Source organism: Pithys albifrons, chromosome 9 (assembly GCF_047495875.1).
Source record: "Pithys albifrons albifrons isolate INPA30051 chromosome 9, PitAlb_v1, whole genome shotgun sequence".
NCBI lineage: Eukaryota > Metazoa > Chordata > Aves > Passeriformes > Thamnophilidae > Pithys > Pithys albifrons.
The window spans coordinates 8,622,859-8,649,298 of record NC_092466.1 but is presented as its reverse complement, the minus strand read 5'-3'; the positions used below and the strand labels follow the sequence as shown (position 1 = coordinate 8,649,298).

At 40.5% G+C, this 26,440-nt stretch overlaps 1 protein-coding gene across 1 annotated transcript in view; it reads left to right on the top strand.

Moving 5' to 3' along the window:
- The window catches only part of TRUB1 (TruB pseudouridine synthase family member 1), a 30,192-nt gene extending 9,017 nt beyond the window's left edge, over positions 1-21,175 (top strand). The window contains 6 exon segments of the mRNA XM_071563879.1: positions 11,055-11,136; positions 16,716-16,788; positions 17,969-18,108; positions 19,218-19,274; positions 20,638-20,846; positions 20,848-21,175. Coding sequence (XP_071419980.1) covers positions 11,055-11,136; positions 16,716-16,788; positions 17,969-18,108; positions 19,218-19,274; positions 20,638-20,846; positions 20,848-20,886 — 600 coding nt within the window. The 3' untranslated portion in view covers positions 20,887-21,175.
- The last annotated feature ends 5,265 nt before the right edge of the window (positions 21,176-26,440 follow it).

Sequence of the window (26,440 nt, the reverse complement as noted above, 5' to 3'; positions counted from 1 at the left end):
TGTAGAAGTATGGGGGGGTTGGGGGAAAAAGGGTTTGAAAATGGTAGTTAGCAGCAGTTTCCAAAGTGGGAGTCTGGTTTTAAAACCTCTCATCTACCACAATGACCTACTACATAGAAGCAATGAGAGAAATGATCAGGTACTCATCAGAGAAGAAGGAAGAACAGTAAGCAATGAAATTCTGTATTATTTTAGTACTTTCCATAGGGAGGAGATGTCTCCCCAAACATACTGCCTTTATTTTTAGATGAGATAAAACAGGAGAATTTAAACTTTCACACTCCAGTTCTGTGGTTAATTTGCTTTTTTTTCCAAATGGTAACACCTGGGTTCACCCTAAGAGAATTTTAGTCATACTAGTGTGAACAAAGCCAGAATTTGGCCATCCATCACACTGTTCTTAAAATCACTGCCTCTCAATAAGCAGAAAACACGAGTGTGTTGGTTTTATGTGAGGATGCAACTTCTAGTCATGGTCCACATACAATCTGAATGCCCAAGTGCTCAAGTGATGTGAGGGGAATTGCCTGAGTACTTTGCACTGGTTGCACAGCCTTGAGCAATGACTAGATAGAAAATTCAATCTCAAAAGATGTGGCTTCTCTAGAATGAAAACGTCCAAAAAATCCCCCAAACCGCTGGATAGAGTAAAACCCAAACTCCCAAGTGTTCACAAAGCCTAAAAAGATAAAAAGAGATTATAGACAGAATGAAGATACATCAGTGACTGGTGATGTGACAACTTTTTGTTTATTATAATTGTTGAAATTTGAGTTGTTATGAATCCTGGTTAGAAGGTGAGTGCTAGTACAGTGATTAGGTCTCAAATCTTTCCAGTCACACTTGTGCGGTATGAGACAGGGCTTGGTTCAGATCACTGGGTTCAATTTGGGCAGGAATTGATTGAAATTACTTTAACAGAATTTCTGAAACATATAAGTTACTTTGTTCAGGGGAATTCTGGGATTAGAGTTTGTCTGTTGCAGATTTGTTTCTCTAGATGGATGTCATCAGATGCCAACAAAGTGTCCATAAAGAAGGTTGTTTCTTTAACTCCTGTGATTATCCTCCTGTCCTAAAAATTAGGCTTTAATTTGTATCCCTTAACTTTTCAAACATAAAGCTAGCTTTGCCCATGAATTAATTTTTTTTAATTAAGTCCTTAGCTTCCATCTTTTGGCAATGAGTTCAATGAATTAATAACGCATTAAAAAGCACATCTAGCGGTTCTATAAGGAGCAAAACTAATGAAGCCTTTACTTGTGACTTTGTTTGTTCACACTTCGTTAGGCACCAAAGCCCCATGTGGACTTTTTGGTATCCAGTAGTTCAGTGAGGCTCCCTCTGGACCCTTCTTAGTGGAAGCTGCAATAGATTTATTTCCTCTATCTGTCTGCTTTCAGGAGGTTTATAAGAACTTGGCATCTCCCAGACCTCTGTTCTTGTGCCAGCGTTTGTGTGTTTGCACATTGACATGCACACCATGATGGTGGAAGTGCCGTTTCTTTAGAAATCCCAATTTTCTTTTGAAAAAGCCTCGCTGTGTTTGCTTGGGTTTTTTCTTTTTTTCTCTTTTTTTTTTTCTTTCAATGTATTTTAAAAGCAGTTTGTGCTCTAGTTCATATATTTGAGTTATGATTGCAAGAAAATTGAGTTGACTTTCCTTTTGAAGGATCCTCTTGATGGTGTGTGCTCTTTTAATATTAAAAATTTCTCTAGGCCTGAGCTCTTTGCTTCATCGTGCTTTCTTTTGGACTTGGTAAAACAAAACCCAAGTGCTCATACAGTGCATAGGGATGTGTTCTGTTTTCTTTTTCAGATTCTGATATTTTTAACATTGTCTTGGAAGAGCAGAATTTATGGGCAGTTGTAATAATTTTATTAGACTGATTGGTATAGTATGGAAAACTAGATGTTTGGTTATGCAAGCCCTGTCTCAGATCTAAAACAGAAGCCATGAACTTTAAAACCAAGTTTTAGATTTGCTTAGAGTTTAGTGAACTAGGTATCTTTTAGACCATTTCTGAAAAAAGATGTAGTTAATGCTTGTGAGTGTGGTATATGAACAATTCTGCGTGGGCAGGCAGTTGTACAGGTAAAACCCCCAAGACTGTTCCACAAAGGCTGCATTTTATTGCCTGCTTTAATAAAACAGATTAAGGAAGCAGTTTATCTCCTGAGTTGGGTAGCAAGGATTTGTTCACAAAGGATCAGCCAAGCTCCCAGGCACAAGGTGGAGGGGGACTGTTGTTGCTTGTTTGATGATTCTGCAGATCCCATCTTAGTTGTGCTCATCTGTGGTTTTACCTGGGCCTTTGCTTCCAAGTTGCAATATTGTCTTATCCAGCTGTCTAAATTTGTCTTGGAGGAATCCAAGTAAAAGTGGTTTCTTTGCTCTTTAGCCTTTTCCCTCGGACATTTTTCATCTGCAGCACTTTGTCATTTTCCACTCTGTGGTTTATGCCCTTTTACATTCTCACACCTCTTTGTTTATGGTATCCCATCCAGAATAACTGAGGGTCTGACTACATTTCTCTTTGTATTGAGATGGGAGAGGTAACAAAAAAAGAGTGCAGAATATGACCTGCCCATTTAAACAAAATGCCTTGTAGCTACACAAAGTGTCATTGCTTTGCCTCTGTTCAAGCCCAAAGAAATGATTGTTTCCTTACAGGGGAGGTAGAAGAGGAAAGGAGGAGATGATAAGGTTATCTCCTAGGGGAGGGAGCCTGGTAGATTACAGGTTGTGGCATATGAAGGGGTTAGTGTGAGATAACATAAGAGTGTGCCAGAAATCCAATATCTCTATTGAGCCCGTGGCTTTTTCTGAGCCCAGTGGAGTTATGAATTTTAGTTCCCAGGCTTATTTGGAAAGATGTTTTATAGTTTTCCCTTGAGGAACAGGATTGGCACATTGGAGATGGAGTGATTGTTTTATGGAAGATGTCAACCCACAGGCAGGTGGACGTGTTTCAGCTCTTGTAGAGTAGCTGGGTGAATTCTTGCTGACATGTACTGGTTGCTTAATGTGACCCACTGAGTTACCATTTGGGGCATTAGATGAAATAAAATTATTTTCCTTAAATATAGGTATAGGACAGAGAAGTCTTGACATTTCTGTTACATATTATTAGCTACATTATTGTGCAAACATTCAAGGAATACTTTGTATGTTTGCATAATACAGTGCAAAGATGTCAGTTGTCTATTAATAAAACCTGTCCTACTTAATGTCTGTAACCTGTAACAGCTACATCCAGGTACTCCTATTATAGTTTGGTGGGATTTTTTTTAACCACTATAGAGAAACATTAGCTGAGAAAGTTTTTGCAGAATCAGAACTCCATGTAATTCCATGACCTCTTTCTAGAGCAGAGAATATTTTGGTTCAGAGACCCATCATTGTGTATGTAAACTCAGCACTGGTTTCTGTCCTGTGTGTGTTACTTTACATTATTGACAATGAATTTCTTGTTCCTTGAATGCCTCAATATATTACCTAGAGATCAGTGTCAGTTTATGAGTGTGCACTTGTCACAAGAAAATGCTTACATAAAAGGAAGGCGGGGAAAATGCATGAATGAAGATGGTTTTGATGTGTTTGAGAATGTGTAGAAGGTGTTACCAGAACTTGAAGGGGTGTCTGTACAAAACAAGATGCACTGAGAGAATGTTAAGCCTGTGCAGTGGAGCATGCAGGAATTGGGAAGGGCTAAAATGTTAGGGGGATGAAAGGATCTTACACACTGTCAACATCTTTAATTACCTGTTACTGCAAAACATACGATACATTTTTTAACCTGCTTTTTTTTGATAAGTCATAAGAAGAGAAGAGACTGATTTGAATAGCCCTGCCTGTCCTTCCTGCCCTTCCTAATATCCCCAAAACAAGGTTGTTGTTCAGTGATATAGATCTGTACTGTACTGCAGTGATACTGTTAGTAAGCTGTCTTAACATGCTGTGTATTGCTCAAGTCTCTTTTATGCTCTCCCCAGAGGCCTAAACCATTAATAGCTCAGCTTCATGCTCTATTAATATTCACATTCTTTTTTAAACTGTTGAAAATCTTGAAGAGACTGCACCTATTGTGCTGCTTTTTCCTCAAAAAAAAATGCCAAATATTTTAAGAGCATCCTCTAGTGTGATTTTTCTGTTCTTCCATTTGGGAGGTCAGTGGTGCATTTTTCCCTCCTGACCTTTCTATAATTGTACATATGGCTGTGCTGCGGGTACAGTTCTTGCTTGGATTCATTAAAAAATCAAGGCTACAACTTGGCAAGGTTTTTTTTCATATTCTTAATAAAAATAGCAGAAAATAAAAGATATGATGGCCAATTTAAACTAGCCATTCTCCATTGTTTTGCCTGCTGTTCATGTCTGGTAACTGCGATATGGCCTTAGCTTAGAATTTGCTGCATCTTGGCCTTGGCAATGCCTTTGAATTCACCTGAAGGCTTTCATGTGTTCAATTTTATCTGTGATTTTTTATGTAGGTAAAAAGTCTGATCCCTCCGGAAGGACTTTCTTATATTTCTGAGCAGAGAATTACTATTTCCTGAATGCTCTGTTTCCCAGGTAGAATTTGGAGGTTGTCTTTATTTTGTTGTATCTGTGGTGGGAGTGCTGCAGGACAGTGTGAGGAAACAGGTACTAAAGCTGAGGATGAAATTTAAGAGCCAACCTGAGACATTTTGGGGGGTCAGAGAGGTTTCCACAGAGAGAAGTGCCAGAAGGGTTTGCATAAAGATACTGTGGGTTACAAGCAGCCACTTTTGCACGTTAATCTGCATCCCCTCTTGGATGTCACCAGCCTGTGTTGTGTTTATAAATGATACCCTGGTGCTATCTCAGGTGATGTAGGGGTGGGTCCTGTTACTGCTGGGATTGTTCTCCCACCTGCTCCCTTTCCTGCACTCCCTCTGACACCAAAATTGGAACTTGCTGCAGTTTTTAACTGACACCTCACAGCTTCTCTGAGCTGCAGGTGAAGTATCTTCTGTGGGTTCCTCTGTTACAGGTGGTTCTGGTCCTTCACATGGAAATCTGTGTTTGAAATTGTGCAGAACTTTTAAGTAAGCTGACATAAGAGGTCAGAAAATCCTCTTGGTCCACAAGTAAAGATCAGATAGTTCTTCAGCAATGACAGTACAATTACAGCATCTAGGAGTAAATAAAATCTAGTGTAGACTTAGCACAAAGTCAGCTTTTTCTTTTAGGAGAAGAAAATAAATGGTAGAGAAGTTGCCGTGTTTCTGTGTATCAGGAGGACATGGTTGGTGTTTGATAATTTTGGATTTGCTCTGTCATAAAACATGGAACTCCTCCCTCATCCCACAGTCTTTATTTTGCCCTCTGTGCAACCTGCTTTTTAAGAGATTAGTGCCCTGTGCTTTTAATATATTGGAATCTGCTTAGTGAGAGTGCTTTGTTTTGGAAAATAATTGAAACTATGGTAACCCTTGGGTTTTTTCCCAGCTTATTTGTCTACCTCATGTACTTCTCAGTTTTGGTGGATGATTAGCACACCGGAAACCACTGGTAGCTGCTTCTGTTATACAAACAGCAAAATAAGTTATGTAAATATTACACCCAGAACATGTTATTTGTGCTTCAGAAATCATTAAACACAAACTGAATGTCACTGTAAAACTGGGAGTTTAAAGCCTCTTCATTATCTCAGTGGCCTAAGTCTACAGAGCTGTACGTGCAGATGGGATGGGTTTGGCAGAGGAGCACCAGTTCTGGTCAGTGCTGTGTGCACACTCTGATTTCTGTCAGGTTCTCTACAGCACTTGGTTTTTGTTTATTTGTTTTATGTTCCCTCCAACTTGTTAACCACATGCCGGCATCAGTTTACATAAATTGACTTGCTGTGGAATATGAGCTTTTCATTCCCAGCTTTCAGTCTCTTGCACAGGGGACTGTAGCCTTTTAAAATTTATTTTCGTTTTATACTTCTGTGTTGAGTTGCTGCTGTGATTAGAAAATGGGTCATCCTTGGATGAACTCTTATGAACTGTCTTTTCCAGAGAGCTTGCTTGCCTGGGAAATTCTTGTAGTGGGAGCCATCTTAAAATCTTCCTGACAGCTACTTGTGACCTTGTTTCATAATTACTTGTGTTTCTGTCTAGCTCTTCTAAAGTGTTGCTTCTCCATGTTTAAAAAAACTTTAAAAACATGTTATCATTTAAGATTTCAAATCTGGCTTCTTTCCAAATAAAACCTTGATATATTAACAGTTAAAACTGAGGAGCTCTCTTCCATGATCTGTCTGGCATTTGCACTGATAAGTGGGGCAGACATGCCTGGCAGGCAGCCCAGGGGCTTCAGCCTCCCGGGCCCCCCTGGATGGTTGTGCAGCTAAAAGCTCTGCTGGATGTGCAGCCCCTGGAATGGGAGGGAATTCTTCTTCCTTCTCCTCCTCTTCCTTCTTTCACTGTTAAATATGCATGCTGTAAGGTCTTGCCTTTTTTCTCTCTCTTTTTACAGATATTCTTTGCCTTTCTGTGTTAGTCTACAGATTTCTCTGAGACTGGATATGAAATACAAAAGCCAAATTACAGCTAATTCTCTTACTAAAAAATGATTATAAACATATGGTTTATTTTTTGTGAGAATGTTGACTATGCCCTGTTGTTGTGACTCTCAAACAGAATTCCTCTTCCCAAGATCTGTGAGATTTATTAGAGATTTTGTAATTTGGTTCTTACGGGTTCTTGCAATCCTGTTTTTCCTCCAGTGCTGGCTTTTTATGGCATGTTTCTTTCTGGTCATGGCTGTGGTAACAAATGCACGCCACCCAAGCATCTCACTGCCTGTCTGGTCTTGTTGAGGTTAAACCAGCACAGCCCCAGCCTGTGTGACAGAGTTAGTGCATTATCATGGACAGAGCAGTGGTTTGGCACTGTGAGGTATCTTCTCACTGCTGTGAGTGGTGGAGCTGTTTTACTCAAGGGCTTCTCATCATTTTGCTGCCTTTCGTTTCCATTGCCATGATGTCAGGAAAGTGGTTTTCTGACCAGCGGAGAGACCCAGCCATTCCCTGATGCAGGATGGTTTTGGGAAGGTCTGTGTGTCCTCAGGGTGCTGTTGTACAATCGTGAGGCTCTGCCTCAGGACCCCGCAGACCACCAGTGTAGGCTGGAATTAGTGCATGATGCTGCCGTGTTTGCAAGCCGTGACTGGAAATGCGTGATCTGAGATTAGCTCAGTTGGTTAAAACTTGGTTGTAATAATGCCAAGGTCATGGGTTCAATCCCCTGTGTGGGCCACTGACTTGAGAGTTGAACTCGATGATCCTTGTGGGTCCCTTCCAACTCAGAACAGTCTGTGATTTTGTGATCTTGGCTTTTAAGGTGTTACCCTTGCATGTTGTGGAATCCCACAAGGAAGTTGAGGTGCTGCTTTTAATCTCTAAATGTGTTGGGTTCTGGTCTCTGGAGGTGAGAGGAGGGCAGGGCTGTAGGTGCTGTTGCTTTGGCAGGGTGTTCTTTGAGGAGTGCCAGGATGGGGCTGTTTCTGCACTTGCCAGGCTCTTCCCCTGCCTGCAACACCTACTGCCTTCTTTTTTTGTTTCAGGCTGAGTGGGTTGGAGCAGCGTGGTGTGAGCAGTTGCTGTGTGTTCCTGCAGTGGTTTGTAATTGGAGAGTACAAGAAGAATGCCCCTAGATGTATTTTAGAAAACTGGAAGAAATAAATGATTGCCAGCACAGGTGAGAAGAGGTCGCTGAAGACTTATTAGATGACTCAGAATCCGTTGGGTGCTTCTGAGGGCAGTGTGAGTGAGAGTCTAAAGAGAGTTCGTGCTGAATTTTGACACAAAGGAAGAAGAACAATAGATCAAGTCTGGACTCTCATATTATCTTGTACAAGCTCCAGGTCTTGCACCCTAGCAAAGGGAAAGTAAACTTTATTAAGGGGCTAGTAAGAATTATGATATATAATTGTAGATACTCAAGGGCACTCCAGAGACTGATCATAAAATAACTGTAATTCTTAATTTCCTGACCTGTTATAGCCTTTTTTTTGTGGATTATTGCATTGCTGTCTTGAATATTTTGTGACTTTATAAAGGTTCCTCTAAGGAATGGGAACTTTTAATTTTGTTCTTTTTATAAATTGCATACCTTTTTGCCTTTGTTGCAGAAATTAAGGGGAAGTGTTGAGGTTTGGATTGTGTTGTTCATACAGTTATTATCCCTTTATTGCTGCTAGGTCAAGTATAACGTGTTATTGTAACAGACAGCCTGAAGCAAGACAGCCAAAACCAAAATTAAGGGGAAGAAAGTAATTTAAATGGTACTATTAGTATTTTGATTTGGAAGCATCTGAAGATAGAGTGTGAGATTTCAATTTTTCAGATTTAGATTTTTACTGAAGTGCTAAAATCATTCATCATGTTATTATAATGATGATCTGCTCCCATGTTTTTATTAGCCTCTAGAATAGTTGCTGAATAGTGTATCTTTCTAGCTATGCTATTAAATGTTTGAAACCAGATCATTAAATGTCTTGGAAAGCAGTCAATTTTATGGTCCTAAAAGCATATAATACACTATAAAGTTAATTTAAGTATTTGTTGTGCATCAGCCTTCTTCCTTCTATTTCTTTTTCATGCATTCCTAAACTGTGTAAACTTGAAGAATTTTATTTAAAAATACCTAACTTTGCAGAGTTATCAGGGGATTCAGACGTCTGCAATATTTAGAGAAAAAGTAGCCCAAATGTGGTGTTTAATGTGGTTCAGCCTGGCAGGCAGCTGAACACCACACAGCTGTTTGCTCACTCCCCTCTGAGTGGGATGGGGAGAGGAGCAGAAAAAAAGGTAAAACTCATGGGTTGAGGTAAAGGCAGTTCAGGAAGTAAAGCAAAAGCCACACACACAAGCAAAGCAAACCAAGGAATTAGTTTCCCTCTTCCCATGGGCTGGCAGGTGTTCAGCCATTCCCAGGAAAACTGGTCTCTATCACATGTAATGGTGACTTGGGAAGACAAAGACTCACTCCCTTCCTTCACCTTCCCCACACTTCACACATTTGTGTGTGGCTCAGCTTCACAAATGAAGATTTGGGAAGGGCTGTCCCCACGTGGGTGTGCCCTTCCAACCTGCGCAGTGGATTTTAGGCGAGGCTCAGCGTGCGCAGAACTGGCCCCACCGTTTAAGTCCTGAGGTTCATCTGCCACGGCCGAGCGAGCTTGGACAGTGCCAGTGAAGTCCTCAGGACTAGAACCTACAGCACCCGGCATTTCCCAGGAGGTCTCCCATCCAAGTACTAATCCAGGGCTGACCCTGCTTAGCTTCCGAGATCTGATGGGATCGGATGTCAGGGAGGCATTTAACTGCCATTGCTTTACACATTTACCATGACAGCAAATGGTCTGGAATATCCCTGTGGCCAGTTGGGGCCAGCTGTCCTGGCTGTGTCCCCTCGCAACACTAAGGGCATCCCCAGCATCCTCACTGGTGGGATGAGGAGCAGAAAAAGCCTTGACTTTGTAGGCACTGCTCAGCAGTAATAAAACCATTTGTGTTATCAACACTGTTTTCAGCATAAATCCAAAGCATAATCTCATACTAGATCCTATGAAGACAATTTTCTCTACCTGAGCCAAAACCAGCACAAGAAATAAGTGAAGAATACAGTTATTTTTATACTAAAGTCTGCAATCCACTGCCTTTTGTCTGACTGTTTCTGCTGCTTCCATTTTGTGGCAGTTGCTTGAAGAAATACATTGAAGTGGCAGGTTGTCACATGGAACAAAATCAAGGCATGTCTTAGTAGTCCAGTGTTGTGGGTGTGATTTATGTGCCTACACTGTTATTACTTGAGCTTGTTTGTACTTTGCAAGTACATGAAAAAGGATGCATTGCATCAAAGAGTAAAATGTTAGTGCTTATGCCTGTTTGGATGTGTTCCAATAGAATTTGGTCAATCAGTTTCTAAAAGATACATCCTTGTATGGCTTGGTTTAAATTTTTATTAACTCAGCTGGGGGTAAAGTTAATTGAAACCTTACTGAGATGTGGGCGTGTGGAACACTCTTGATTTTTCTCTCAGACTTTATATTGAAGACTTCTGGACTTGACATAAGGAAGCTGAGGGAAATGGAATGGGGTAGGCAGCGGGTCAAACCACAGATTTTAATCCCTGATGGTATCTCCAAACTTGACCCAGACTCATGTTGGAGAGTGAGTCTTCAGGTGTTGACAGGCTTGTGACCAGACATGGAGCAGCTGGTTCCTGGGGAGTCTCCTGTCAGCTCCAGGAGAGTCTGCCCTGTGCCCACAGCGTGGCAGTTCTTAGGGTGAAAATGTGGAAAAGGAGGGTAGAAGGTGAAACACAGTAAGGACAACAGCTACTGTCCTGGGAACAGGTTACTTCCTTCTTGCAAACCACAGACAAATACACTGAAGAACTTTCCAGAGAAGACCCCTGAAAAACCCTGGAACAGAAATATTCTGAGAACCCATGATAAGCATGAGATGTTACTCAGTGGCCTTGCACTCCTTGAGCTGGCACAAGGTCCTTACCAGATTTCAGGTGTTCAAAACTCCAGCTTTAGGCATATCACTGCATTTCATGGCAGAACTATTGTAATGCCTTGCCTTGGAAGTGAGTGTTTTGCTTTCACAAGTAAGGTCTTTGTGTCCTTTTTTTATGTGCAAAGGAACAGAAAAATTGTCTGTGAAAGGTACTTTATGTGCTTTGCTTCAACAGTGACACACTGCACCCCACAGAGACTTTGATTTTACTGCCCTGTTATTTTCTTCATGGTATTGGTGTATTTGTAGTAAAAATTAGATTCCATGTTGCTTCTTCCTTGGGTTTCTAAATTTGAAATCACAGGGACATGTAATACAGGATTTACTTTTTGTTTAGTTCCATGTCTTTTCATCTTGACTTTCCCTTACCCAAAGGTGCTGGATTGACCACTCAGGTAGTATCCTTCCTGTTCTAATTTTGAAGTAATTGGTAGTTCCAGTCTTTATACTGAAGAAGAAAAGAAACAGCCTTGAAGACCTGACTCACTAATCTCCCTTATTCCTTCCCAGAAGTACACTGCCATTGGAATGCTGGGCAAAGCTACTGATACATTGGATGCTACAGGAAAAGTAACTGAAGAAAAACCTTATGGTAAGCACAAATGTCTCTATACACTTGATGCAATTTGAAGGCATTAATGGTCTGTGTCACAGAAAAGCGGGAGATGTTTGGGACTCTGAATTAAGTTTAAATGTGAAATTAAACTAAGATTATTTCATCTTCGAATTCAGTGCTCGTATAATTCAAACCAGTTTCATGCAATTATGCCCAACGCAAGTGTTCATTTCTGTTGGAAAAAAGCAAACCAGGCACTGGATTAGGAGGGAGAAAATAGAACTGAGCAGGACTGTGTCGTTTTAGATCTTTGATAGGCTGACAAGTGACGTGCTGTGTCCAGTAACATTTTCCTCTCTCAGTTTATAGTCCCAAGAGTGGTTTTTCAGTAAAATCCTTCAAGGCCAGTGGAGGAATAAAGTACTTAGATCTTCCCTCCATGCTACCCCTTTAACTACAGACTGCTCAGCATGGAATGAGAATGGCATAAACCACATTCTGCATATGGTCACCCAGCACATCTTGCTCTTCCTTGCAGCCTGTGTCCTAACATCTTTAATTAATGAAATTTTCTGACCCACAGATCACAGTGCAAGAGTTTGAGGCTTCAGAACTCATCCTGACTGTGGCTTTGCTGAAGTGGACATTCCACAATACCCAGGCTATCTTAGAAACATAGTAAATGTATTTGCCATTAGTTCTCTCACAGCCTGGGTGTAAAAAAAGAAAAACAAAAAAATGGTAACTGGTTGCTTAGCAACTTTACAGGCTCTATGCTGTTTGTGGTACCTGAGAATAGGTACATGAAGTAAATTATCTTTTATTTTAATAACTTGATGAAAAAGCCTGGATTTCCCTTCTAACCCCCAATCTCCTTTCTTTTGGAGTTTTTCTTTTTTACAAGGCAGGCAAGCATGAGGTTCTTGTCCACATGAGCTTGATGGATCATTTTAAATAGTATTGTTTACTAAGTAATGTTGTTCAGAGATGTTGGATCAATTGCTTCTGCTTCAGGATCAAGTTCTAAGGCTCTGGGCTTCTGAAGGACTGAGCATCCACATGGTGTTAAGGTTGCCAGTACTTCATGATGGTTGCAGAGAACACTTTCCTGTGTTTTTGTGGGCACCTCTCAAGGTGGAATGTTGCGGTTCTGCTGCACTACGTGGTATTCATTGTAGATACTTGCTCATATATAAGCTGTGAAATACCATTTTAAGTAGATGCAAATCCTATGATCAGTTAATTAAAAAAATGAAAATGTGTTTCTTGTATTACTAGTTTTACTTTTTTTTTAAGTTGTTTACTCCAGACAGAATTTAGAGTCTTGTTTTCAAGTGCATTTCTCTCACTGACTCTGTTACAATAGTCCTCACCTCTGTACCACCTCCTCTGTTGTGATGGTTTAGCTTTTCTGTTAGAATTTGTGCTTGGGGAGCTTATTTGGGTTAAAAATACCCTTTTTTTTTAGTTGCTTATCATTTTAAATTGAGATCAGTTGCATGATCCAGTTCATTGTGTGGTCTCTTGAAGGGCAGTGTTGGCATTGCTGGGGCAGTCCAGTCTTGGGTGCTGGACAAAGTTTTCTTTTGCTGCAATGGACAGCAGAAAGAAATGCTCATGAAATTGGTCTCTGCTGTTTTCCATGTTGGTGTAAATCAGTCAGATTTGATTTCTTCAGAAGAGAAAGCAGAGAACATGAATACTCCTTTTTCGTTTTCCGTGGTACCTGCATATTCTGTATTTTCTTCCTTCCTTTTTTTGTAATAAGACAGATATTTCTCATCTTCTCTGGTGTCTTCTCCAAAGCAGCTTTATTTTCTGCAGGATAATCTGGATGTCCCACCATCCCTAATCTCTAACCCTAATGGATACTCCAAGAAAAGCCGGATCAGATATTGGAGCTGAATTGCAGTTTTCCTTTGACACCTCCAAGGATCATGGGAGAGGCAGAGCATCTGCCAGGGAGTACAAATCCTGCAGTGCCAGCAGCATCCAGGATTGGGCCTTAATGCAGAGAAAGGGCACTAAAACTGTTTGCAAGTTACCTAAAACTCTTCTTGAATGACTCCATTGGACCCCAAGAGGAAAGTGCCTGCAGGAAGTTGCCAGCTGTCTTAACCATAAGAAAGTGTTACAATTTAGTCCTCAAAGTGTCCCTAGACAGCAGCTTAGGAAGCAAACTGTGCATTTAGTCACAGTGAAGGGATGTACTGAAGAGAGCTCCTTGGTTTTAACCCCTCCTGAACTTCTCATAGTTTTTTGGTTGTTTCTTATCAGATGAGTTTGCATTTCCACATGAAATTAGGTGATGGTTTTGTACTGCTGCCAGGCTATCCGATGCTGACTTTGGAAGCAAGTAGCATTTAGAGTTCCTCTAATGGTTTCTTGAGCATGTTAATGTTTGTAGCCCTTTTTCAGTACTTGTAACTATGCACAGGAATGTGCATTCTGAAACCCACGGCCTCCCAGCTGCCTACAGGCCATATCCAGACATGGAGAACAAAACTAATGAGGATTTCTGAAGATCTCTGCTGATTATGCTGAAATACATGTTTAGTAGAGCTACCTGAGTAATTCAGAAAATATATTCTCAGGACTGTGCTTGTCTGTTTTCAAATAGTTTGTGCTGGGCCAGGTGGAATTGAGATCACCTGCTGTTAGACTGTCGTGGATAATTCTTGTGTTCTGTTTCGGTGCAGTTTGATAACAGGCCTTCAGTGGAGACTTCTTGAGGTTATGGCACAATTGGCACCTTTTGATTTGGTGACTTTTATTTTCCTTCCTTTATAGCAGAAAAAACAGTGAACAGTCACCAGTGTTTGGAAGCACACAACTGTTCTTTGAAATTTTTGCTGTTAGAAGCCAACAGACTTATATTACATGTTTTTAGAAGCATTGGAGGCCAGAAGTTCTGGGTCCTTTGTGATGCTGGTAGATTTGTAAGGAATTGTCCACTGGAAGATGCACAGCCCATGCAGAAATCACGTAATTACACTGCCAGTCTAAGGGCTAAGGAGGAAATGTAGAAATCAGTCTTGAATGGAATGTATTCCAAGTAGTGTCCTCAGAGAGCAGGTACAAGCCTTTTGTGCCAGGTTAAGGCTTTTGTTTTTTCTGGAGACTGGATGGAATTATCCTTTGGGCTAAATCGTGAAAGTCCTCACTGAAATTGTTGTGAATTGGGGTGGCAGCCTCCACCCTCCTCCCTGGCAGGACACAGAGGTGCAGTTTCAGGCCAACTTCCAGCTCCAAGTCATGGTCTGCAGTAGAGCAGGTGAAGGTTTTTGGAATGAGGATCTCAGGAGGAATGGGCTGCTCTCTGTAGCAAAGACAGTGACAGATGTGTCCTGCAGAAATGTCCCTCAACCCTTTACTCTCAGAGAGTGGAGAAGAGAGTCAAACCACATTTTGGGACTTCTGATGCTAATTATGCTGTATGGGTTTGTTAATATTTCATGCTTGATGGAAGGTTGAGTCCAAGTGCTGCCCTCAACTTGCTGACTAGACAAGCTGTTAACATAAACCTGAGCCTGTGGCTGGGTGAGGAAAACCTGTGGGCCAAGGTCGTGGAGGGAAAGAGTTCTGGGCAGCAGGACCTCATTCACCTGTGCTGTGGACGTAATGAGTGGGTGCTGAAATGTGGTGGAAGAGCTGGTTGACATCTCCCTGCAGAATCACGGGTCCAAACTGATGCCTGGGACAAACACGCAGTTTAGAAATCGTGGAATTGTTTGGGAGAAGACTAACTGAGTGCTGGAAGAAAGCTCCACCAGCTTGTGTGTTGTTTCAGGACACAGGAAGAATCCAGTACAATCCATTAAGACAAAGGGAGTGCATACTGGGAAAAAAAAAAGAAAAACACATGTGTTTAGGTCTTCAGAATGTGACACTAGCCAGCTTGTGCCACGATGCATTGCAGAAGACAAATATGATTTATTCTAAATCTTGGCAAACTCATCTGTAAATATTTACTTTGATCACACACCACACAACTTTTGTTTGTTAGTGGCTTAGGGCATCATTCCTCACATGGGGAATTTTCTGTTTTTCTCCCGAGGCAGAGGTTGCCTGTGTCATGAGTGACTTCCTCAGAGGCTGCTGTGGCCTCTGGATCAGGGGACTATGAGATCAGAGCCAGAACTGAACTCAGGCATCTCATTAAATGGCCTTGTCACAAATGCAGTTCATGGGGTGAAAACTGGAAAGAGAACCCCAAGGGATGGTTATGCTTAGTTCTTATATGCTTGAATTCTAACCAGAAGCTTCTGGGGTTCACAAGAAAGCTGATAGGATCATTGTCATGGAGCTGGATCATGCTAACTTGCCACCATGTAATTTTGTTGTGATAATAGAAATTTGTTAAATAAAAACAGAAGATTGAAATAACCATGTAAGAAACTCCTACTATATGATGGATTTTGCTGTTCCCAGCCCGTATTCTGATGTAAATTGGTCTCTCTCAGCATCCTTGACTGAGTTTTGTGCCTTGTGCCTTGCAACCTTGCTGTTAGTAAAACTTCCTGGGACAGCTGCTTGGGCCCAGGGACATACCTGCTCCTGAGGCTGCAGAGTGTGCTCTGCAACAGTGAGGTGCCACAGCACCATCCCCCAAAGCTGCTGTGAAAAGAAATCTCATCCTTTTTACTTACAGCATGAAGTACATCTATTTTGTAAGGTTTGCAATTGAAGGTCTGTTCCAAAATAGGATGAAGGCTCAATAAATAAATTTGGTTGGTTTCTGTTCCAGAATGCTGTTGACTTAGCAGGGTGACAGTAATTGAATATAACTTATGAGAAACAGGACTAGTGAAGCCCTAGACAGTAGAAATGCGCTGAAGTGCATTGTAATCACAGATCTTGTGTTCTCTAAACAGATCAGGGATCAATGTCATTCTGTTAAACAGAGCTTCAAAGGACCTATGCAATCAGCTCCTTAGGTTGTAGCCTTCTAATAAAAGTGGGACCGATGTGTATGTGTACTCTTAAAAGAAAGTAGATTGTCTAAAACAGCTGTCTTTCTTTTACAGGATTTCTTTGGTAAAATGGCCTTACTTAATATATAACTATACCTTGGTGTGCATTTGCAAGTTGTTGTGTGACAGGGAAATTTGATGTGTTGTTCCAGATAAAGTCTTTTTCTTCACTAAAAAATCCCAAACCCCCAATGGTTTTGTTCTCTAATAGTCTGTTGTGTTTTCCCCAGCAGTTTGGTACTCTTAAAGAGAAGTTCCCAAGGTTGGATGAGAATTTTGTTCTTTTTGGTGTTTTAACAAAAATTAGAATATGCGAAATGTTGTAGTTTTTGTATAGTTCCCAAGAAAGATGGATTTGCAGCCCCAAGAGAGGGAAATTGCAAAAGAAAATGGTGTATATGAGAATTTCTGACCTTCTGAAAGTGTCCAGACTGTCTTAATCACCTTGACAGTTTGTTCCACTCTTTCTGTGATAATTCACACTCCTACCTACATTCTGTTTTTTCTCTTTGGTGTTTTTTATGTAAGCTAAAGTCAGATTAGAGGGAACTCTGATTTGTACCTGTTTGCAGAACGTGATTGATGCCACCAGTGCCATATAAATAATCAATACTAACATACTGACTTGTTTTCTTTCTACAGACCAGGTAACAAGAGGAGATCTTGAAAATGTGCTGCAAAAGTTCACAGGGCACATCATGCAAGTCCCTCCACTGTAAGTTCCACAATACTCAGGCACTCTTGTCAGTTATGTTCAGCTGTCAGGACTTGCCAACAGAAGTCACTTCTCTCAGAAATGTTAAGACACATCTTGACAAGAGGATAGAGGCAAAGCAGTCAGGAGTTTGACATTGCAGCTGCAGGTCATGCCCATCTGAAGATTGAGCATAAATGAGGACCTGGAGTCTGTGGGTGTTTTGAGTAAATGTAGAGTAGCAAAAGTCTTAAACAGCTTTGCAGGGCTTGGTGGCTTCTGTCCTATCTCCCAGTTCTACTGACATCTCTGCAGAAGTGCCTTAAATGACTTTGAATTAGTTTTATGAAAAGTTAGTGTGAGTGAGTGACAAGTGACTGAGCTTCTGTAGCTTAGAAAATTTCTTCAGGTCAGGTGAGCCACAGTACCTGGCAATGTGCAGGCACTTGGCTTGTGACAGGTGGCTTTTATGGTGATTTAGGATAATATGCTTTCCTTTGCATTTGCCATGTGTCAGTGACTGGTTCCACTGTGAGGTCTGGAACTCTGTATGTGTTGTGCTTCATGTAACCTATTTCAAATTGCCCTCTATTAATCTGGGCATGATATTTTTTTCATTTTTTTATGGTCATCTTTCTGTCACCACCAAAGTTGGAGCTTTGGATAAAGTCCCAGTGAAATCAGTTTCTTTGGTTCTTTATTGGTTTTCTAAACACCCTGGAACATAACTTGGCAGTTGCTGTTCAGGAAAGGTCCCGGTGTGAGACAAGGAAAGGTGCAATGCAGAGTTACAGGAGTTGCCTGAGCGACTCCCAGTGCTCAGCTCAGCAGAACATGGGAACAGAGTATGCCCTGCAGACTTCTGAGAGACAGGATGTAAGAGGCAGATGCAAGTGCTGTAACCCTGCTAGAAACCCTTTTATTTCATAAACTGCAAATTGAGTGATGAAACACTTTTAAATCTGTACAGCAAGAGATAAATAAATATAGGACCATCTCCTGTTTTCCAGTTTATGTACCAGCTGGTAAATCAGATGATTCTGTGTCCAAGAGATTTCAGAAGCACTCCCTGGGTTTTGTGGGTCTTTTGAGTACTTGGAGAGGAGTAAAATGCTGCTTGAGTCCAATATTAACAGGGTCTGGAGAATGGGAAGCTTGTTCTATTACAGCCATATGACACACATTTTCATACTCTGATCAGCTATTCTGCTTTGAAGAAGAATGGAGAAAGGCTTTCAACTCTGATGAAGAGAGGAGAGGCAGTTGAAGCAAAGCCTGCCCGGCCAGTGAGGGTGTACAGCCTTTCTCTTCAGCAGTTCCAGCCACCTCTGTTCACGCTGGGTAAGGGGCAAAGTTCATTACGCAGAGCGATGCTCCGGCTCCTTAGTGTTTATTTACACTCAGAATGGGACCAACATAGTGAAATGGGTTTCATTTCACTCAGCTACTTATTTTGGTGTGAGCCCATGTGCAGAGACTTTCACTTTGCATTAAAAGCACCATGTTTTGGTTTTAAGATAAGCTGATTATATCTAATCTTTCAGTGAGGGAAAATTCTGAGAGACTGGTCAGGGGATTATTTACATCTGTCCATGTTTGCAACCTCCAGTTCATTCCTTTCTCATGTCTGCCTTACTTCACTTTGCCCATTCTTTTTACACAGATGCCCAGACCTGCTGGCATCTCTTCAGGGCACAGCAAGGACCAGTATCAGTTACTGTCAGACCTCCTCTGGTTGAGGAAGCAGGATCTTACCCTTCCTTCTGTCATACATCAAGAAACTTGGGTGTAGTACATTAAGAATCACATTAGTAAATAAATCAAAAAGACTGTTGTAAATGTTTGCTGCTACTGTAAGGTCAGGATAATGTCTTGCATTGATAGACCTACCTACTTGACCCACAGTCCTCTGGTGGACCAGATGTCATATGATGGACAGGTATGAGTGACAGAGCTCAGTACTTCACCCTTTACTTTTTGGCTGGTGACTCGCAGCTGATCAGTAGCAGAGGGGGAAGGGAAGGACTCAGAAAGCAGAGAAAGTTAAAGGTGAATTTTAAAATTTTATTGGAGCTGCCTGCCTGCTGTATCTTAAAAGCATTGATAGTCAGCTTAGGCTATACTTGAAATAACTTCCCTTCATCATTAGAAATGTGAATCAACCTTCTGAAATACTTAAAACTGAAGCATTTGTTTACATACCACAGCAAGGACTTAAATTCTAGTGAGTTAGTTCAGTTGCCGTTTTATTTGCTTTCCTTCCTGTCTAGCTTAGCAATCTCACCCGCACATATGTTACAGGATGAATAATTGATGTTGCATCCTATAAATATTTTATCACTGGGTTGTTTGCTTAGCACACTTTTACATTTATGTGAGGGCATGGTTTCTATGTAAAGTAGATTTCATGTTGCACTGGCAATTTACCCTGTCACTTTTTAACATTCCAGATGTTGAATGTGGTGGTGGCTTTTATGTCAGGAGCCTGGTCAGTGACATTGGAAAAGGTAGGCATGAAAAAAAAACATGACAATTTAAGGAATGAGTGTGTTGTTTATGGAGAAAAATTTTCATTTTGTATTGTCCCCAGGAACTAGACCTTTGTGTTATTTTGCAGAATTGTAGTGCTATCAGTTGTTTTTATATACTAAGGTAATTTCCTTGAGAGCATGGGGGAACAAAGGCTTGATAATTGCCAGAGGACCTTGGGGGCTGGGGGATAAAACTGGAGCAGGCAATAGCACTGAGCAAGATAATGCAAGGCAAGGTGGGAATTTTTTTTTCCTCCTCCATGTGTTAAAGATTAAGGATGAGAAGAAGAAAGACACTGTCTTTTTAAACATTATTCATCACATTTTGAAAAGAGATAGAACTGAACATTACCATGCACATAATAAACCCTATCTGCTGGAAAGACTTCTACACTGGTGATGGTTTTTCTAGTGTTTTCTTTCTCCTTTGCCTGAACTGTGAACAGTTTTGCTTTCCCACAGGGTTATTTGTCTTGTACTCTGTATCTATCAAATTGCATGATAGAGAATAGATAATCCATTTCAATTTTTTTTTAAATTATACATTTGCAGATCAAAAAAGCAAGTAATGTGGGATAATCCTATGAATTTCAATGTTGTTCTCTCTGCTTAGGCAAGTCAAAGTTTCTGTTGCTGCCTTCTGAGCATACTGGCTTATGTTTTCCCTTTTAATGATAAACCAAGATAAAGTCTGTCTGCAGCTGGTTTCTTTTCAAAAACTGAAAATGCAATGGAAATCTTCCTGCATCAGAAAGGGTGTAAGAAAATATTTTAGTGTATCTGAGCACTTATGAGTCAACTCTGGTTGCTGTTATGTTTTGTAGCCCCTTGCTATGTAGTTATGTCTTGCAGGTATTTATTTAACAGCAGAGTATTTGTATATATTTTTTACTTTTCCTTATCTTAGTTTATATTATTCTGATAGGCAGCACAAGATAAAAATTTCAAAAATTCTTCTTGAAGGCAGAAAGTGCTAAGGACTCAAAATCTGTGGAGAAATAGTTCATAGTCACTTGTGAATTCAGAATGTTCTGCTCACATTTTATGGCATTATTTCCTCTCTTTTCATTCCAATCTAAATCTGGGAAAATTTTTGACAACTTTCTGTCAGATTCTGAACTCATTACTGCATTGGAGATCTACTGAAATCAAAGGACTTCCTTGGCTCAACTTTAAGAAGATAAAAATGAGTGATAAACCTTCGTGAACTTTCTTTCTCAAACAAACCAGAATAAAGTGGAAGGCTACATATAAAAATACATTTAAAGTGAGCGGCAAATGGTTAAACATTTAAAATTTATCCATGCCCTTTTTCCAATTCCTCTCTCTGCTCCTGCAGAACTCTGTACCTGTGCCACTATGCAAGAGCTGACCCGCACCAAGCAGGGGCCGTTCACGCTGGAGGAACACGCCCTGCACGAAGACAGATGGACAATTGATGAGATTGCACGATCCTTAGAGCACTGCACATCTCTGCTCCCCAGGGAGCCATCTCATAAAAAATTGAAGACAGAGCATCCTGGTGAAACTGCTGTGATCTGTGAAGATAAGTGATAAGTTGGGTCAAGGAAAAAGACTGAATGATTGAGATGTTTTAAGATTGGATTGGGATTGTCTCGCCTCCTGTGTAAATCTGCAAGGCTGTAATGGGAGAGTGACAAACTGCGGTGCAAGAAAAATGGTTCTTTTGTTTTCTGAGGCTAGAACATGCACTGAAAATAGTCAGTGCTTGCTGTTTCCTGATGGTTTATTTTCCTTCTTGCACAGTGTCAGTGGGTCTGCCACTGATGCCAAATCTTCATAAACTTTTCAAGAACATTCTGGCTGTAAGATACCTGTTTTTGCTATTTTCTCAATAAAAAAATTATAAACATGAATGTCTGATAAGTGTGCTCTAAAAAAAAAAATCTTTTTTTTCTTTATAGGTGGTAATCAAATCCTGAAGTATAATGGTGACAAAGACTGTCATGGCTTGAAAGACACAGTCATGTGATGTGATGATTTTCTTTCTTGAAGTCCATTTCAGGATATATCCATTTTACCGTAGTTTTTCCTACACAGATTGTTCTTTCAGTCAAATGTTTCCAGAATGCAGTAAATGCAGGTGCTAATACTTGAAGTTAAGGCTGAGATACCAGCATAAATGAATAGTTTTAAGTATAAACGTTCCCCAAAGATCACTGTTTGCTAACAAGTGCTCTGAAGAGCTGTCATGATTACAGGTGTGCATATCTTATTCTGGGCCAGTGTCCCAGTTGGTGACCATCCATAATTTAAAGTGCAGTTAACTGTTATGCCCATCTGAGGGCTTATGGAATTTATTTTTCCCACCTGTGTGTTGCCTGATGGATTCTGCCATGGACTGGGTGAAAGGCCAGTGTGCTTCTGGGCTCTGACTGATTTGATCCTGCCTAGTTTTGTGGGCAACAGAGGGACCCACCATCACAGATTGTTGTTGAAGCCATTTTATTTCACTGGGGGCAGTTCTGTGGTTCATGCAGTCAAGAGAACCTAATTGCATGAATTTTCTCACCGCTGCTTCCCTTGGGATTTTCAAAATGACTAAAAGACAGCGGTTTGAGAATGGTAAAATGCACCCTAGTTATTTTCCATGTGTGTCTTCCTGATGTTCCCAAACAAGTTAGTAGCAGGTCTGTTTTCCTCTTGACGTAGTGAGGATCATGAGGAGTGGTTGCAACAACTGCCTTTGAAGCTGTCACTGAAGGAGGAACAGTCATGGCTGAGACAGTTTTGTTGCTGCTGTCCAAGTCTCTGTGGCTTTGTGTAACTCCTGCACCTCTGGGCTTTGGCTCCTGAGTGTGGAGGATTGACTCTGAGGGACTGAATGCTTCAAAGCCAAGAGTTTGTGCTGATACCAGAGTGTGTCTTTTAGAGAGAGACATAAAAATTTGATTTAATGACCCTCTCAGTAGACTTGCTACTTCCTACTGAAAGTTCTTGGTAGCTAATTACTTCTACTGCTTGAAAGAAACTGTGCTTTATTCCCAGGGTGACTAATCTCCACATGCTGTATTTTGTATCTGTTTATCTGCACCTCAGAGAAAGGTGTGATGTGAAGTGGTCAAGTTCCAACCTTACTTTCAATCTAAGAAATGAAATAACTATTCTGAAGTTTCTCATTACAGCATACCTTTCCAGACATCTGTGGTATTCTTTTTTTGTTTTCTGTGCAATAAGAATCTGCAAGATTAATGAAGGTTTTGTTTAGAGGAAGGATAGAGTTTATATTTTATTGTTCAGTAAACAGTTTTTATTTGTATAATCTTAAAAAGAAATTAAAGGAAATGTTGAAAATACCACAAGCAAACTGGATTGTTAGAGCACTGTAGCAGCAGCATATAAAATGTACAATGTGGGTGAAGTAATTAATGTAAGACATTTTGATTTCAGAGATGGGAGAAAAGCTTGTGTTCAGTAAGGGAACAGTGGGAGACTTTAGTTGTTTCTTTTCGCGGTGGGTTTTCTGGTCCTTTGGGTATACACAGAGAAAAAACAGATTACTTCCTAAAGAAATCAAATAAAGCAGAAAATTTCATTTTCCAGTATACTTATCTTGAATGATCAAAGACTTTAATTGAAACACAGCTTCTCTTATTGTCCAAGTCTGTATTTTCTCAAGAACTGAATTTATGTTATCCCAGTGGTTTTCTAGATTAAGTTCTAATTTTATTTATCTTTCTGTTTTTTAAAAAATAGCACAGTAGATATAGTTCTATTAGTCCACTTCTTTCATCTTCGGGGATTTATTTCTTGAAATATTAGTTCAAATGAGAAGTCTCTATATTAATAGGGTACATTAATATACAGTGGTATAAGTGTCTAACACATTTTTTACCTCATCTTTTTGTCTAATGCTCACCAAGGCTTTCTTGCTATTCCTTGTGGAGCCCCTGATATTTTTATTTTCAAAAGGAGAATTCTATTTTCATTAGCTTTTTGGTTAACTTGCAGCCAGTCTGTTGTAATTATTGCTCGTAGATCTGTGATCTTGAGAAGACAAGATCTGTTCCATAGGTGAGTCACTCGAGAGAAATGAACTGGCAATCAAAAGAAAGCGCCTTGTGGACATCAGCAACTTCTGGTTTAGGCTGCAAGTCCTGATGCATGTGGGAAGCTTAGAGAGAGAAGGAATTCAGCTGTAGACATTTAGGAATCTACACACAGTGTGTGGATGGTGTTTATAAACTGGAGAGATCTCAGTTTATGAATGCAGCTTCCCTCAATCCTTTCATTCTTCTATAGCAAGTGGAGAATCATGGAATCATTCAGGCTGGAAAACACCTTTAAGATCGTCAAGTCTGACCATAAACCCAGCACTGCCAAGTCCACGACTTCATCACCAGCTTTAACTAGACCTTTTTTCCTGGAGTTCCTCTCATCTTCCCCAGTGCATAAGAATTAAATGCAGAATTTGTTTATCTCAAACTAATGACAAACTTCTGCCCATGTAGCTTGTATTGAACTACAGAAGCGGTTTCACTTAGAGGCTGGGCAGCAAGTGCAGGTGGTTGGAGTTGTAGGTGGCACAGCACACAGACCCCTGGCAGGCACAGTGGGTGTTCTTAGAGAACACAGGGTAAAGAGGGCATAAATAACCACTGAGCAGGGTCACCCCCATTCCATTCCTAAACAGCAGAGCTGTCTTTTCAAACATTGAAACTCCTGTGACCACTTCAGTGTTTTTCCTAGGTGCTTGGCCTCACAATGTGCTCTTTCCTAAGTTCCCCTGTGCTTTAATAGTTCTCTCCCCCTTGAACCATTAGTTTCAATGAATAGTAACTGGGAAGCCACAGTAAAGCCTGGGAATAGCTTTTTTAGATATGTTTTAATAAATGTTTAACCCAGTAGCTTGAAACTATCCAGATCTGGAAGTAAGTGTTGTATTCCCATGGGAAACTAGGGAAACAGTAATTTTAACTTCCATGTTCTTATTAACATACACATCCTGAGATACCAGACTTCAGAATTGGGCTGTATACACAAAAAGTGTATTTTTTTTAAGAAGAAAAAAAAATAGCTTCTGGTTACTGACAGTCATGATATTGCAACATTAAAGACTATGTAGAGAGAGAGGAAAAGTGTATATGCAATATTTATGAGACTAGTAGGAGAGTTAGTACTGAGTTCCCAGCTGAAGCAAATGGTGGTTAATAGAAATTTCATGGTAATCTGGCCAGAAAATACGCGTGTCTGTGATCTACCATTTAAAATATATCCATGACACTGATTGAAAGATATGTCTCATTTTAGTGAGTGGTGTTCATGGAGAGGGTCCTGGTACAAAAGCATGTCCTGCTTCTTGGGCTGAACGTTGTCTCCCTCCAGTTTGTCCTTGCTGTCTTTAGCCCACAGTGTGTGGTACCACAGCCTGGCCCTGCCAGCTCCAGTGCTGCTGCTGCTGCTTCAGTGAGGTTGACAGGGGCTTTATAATTTCCCTCCCCCTAATGTCTCTGCCTGGCTGGCTCTCTTTCTTTTGTATGTAAATGGTAGTTTTCATAATGTATTTCTGCTGTCAGTTTCTTGAGCACTTTTTGAATTTTTTAAAGCAAAATCAATAGGATTTTTGTTACTATTCATCAAGTCTTAGCCAAATATTCTAGAAATGCCTTCATCAATAACTAAGCATTTAGCATCTTACCCTGTGGTTCTGTTTTTGATTTTATATGAGTATTAGAAGAAAATAAAACTTCTAATAACTCCCCACATTTTGGGATACTTAGGATTATTTTTATAGTGAATTTACTATTCTGGGCATGAATGGCTCTACGACTTTAATGAGTAGAGTCATGCCATTTGCTTGACAGAGTCAAGGAATGAGTTTGCAATAGTATTAATTATATTACAAAGGCCTTACAGAAACAAAGCAAAAGTGCTTGTGTGTGTATGTGAGTGTGACTGCAATACAACCAGAGGGAAGTCATAGAGACAGGGAATGGATCAGCCAGCCTGGGCAAAGTTATTGTGTCTATTAAAAAGCAGTCATTATTTCTAATAGCTGTGGGTTTAATTTCCTTCTTTGTGAGACCTGATTAAGTAAATCACCAACAGTTAAGAGCATGTCAAGCCAGCAGGTTTATCATCTGGATGCTGCTATCTGCTCTGGGTGGTGAGAGGCTCTGTCTTCTTTTGCTGTCTCTGCAATCCACTGCCGAGATCATACAGGTGTTAAAACAGGAAAGCAAGAAGTTGGTAATTGGGGATGGATAGTTGCAGTGCTCAAGAAAAAAATGGACTGTAATTGCAAGAAGAAAACACTATTTTTTTTCCAATTATGTTTTTGTGAAAGCGTTGGAGACACTGCCAAGGCTCAGAGAAAGTCTTAGCATGGCTGCCTGAGAAACACCTAACATTTTTGTTATTGGTGTGAGTGTCTGGGGCTTTAATCCTCTTCCCTCTCTAGCTCAAAGAAGTGGGTTAAATCAAAGCTGCAGCCTCTCCCTGACTTTTCCATGTCACATTGCTCTGTGTGTTGTGGATGCTGAAACCATCCTGTGCTCAAACTCTGGGCTGTAAGAGGGATTGTGTGGCTTGCCCAAGAAGTTAACAGTAACAGGATGAGGAGGACGAGAAATGAGGCAGTGGAAATTTAGTATAAACACTCAATAGCTTTCTTTTTACCAGACATATTCATCTTAGGTTGATGAAGACCAGCCTTTCCACTGTGCATCCCATTGCCTTATCTACTGAGACAGTTTGTTCTAAAACTCTCATATCCTCTCTTGAATCCCTTTCCACGTTCATGTGAGCCTTGGGATAGTGTGGAGCAAAGATGCTGTGTATTTTCTGTGAGTACAGGAAAGCTGGCAACAAAGTAGAACTGAAAAGAATGAGGTGTGTCTGGTCCATTTCTCACTGTGACCCTTTCCTAACAAAACCGGAGTTCTGAATGCTTCAGTACCATTTCTGTGGTACATGGGATTATTTTAGATATTTCAGAATTAAGTACTTCAAAGTCAAATTTGCAGCTGAGTGCATGCATTAGAAACAAAATGCATCATTTCACAGATGTCACGTTACTCTTATGGCTTCAGAACACAATTTTACAGCTTAAAAGGAGGGGGGTTGAAAAGGAATGGCAAGAGGTAAATGCATAGTCATTACATTTTTAAAGTAGATGAGCT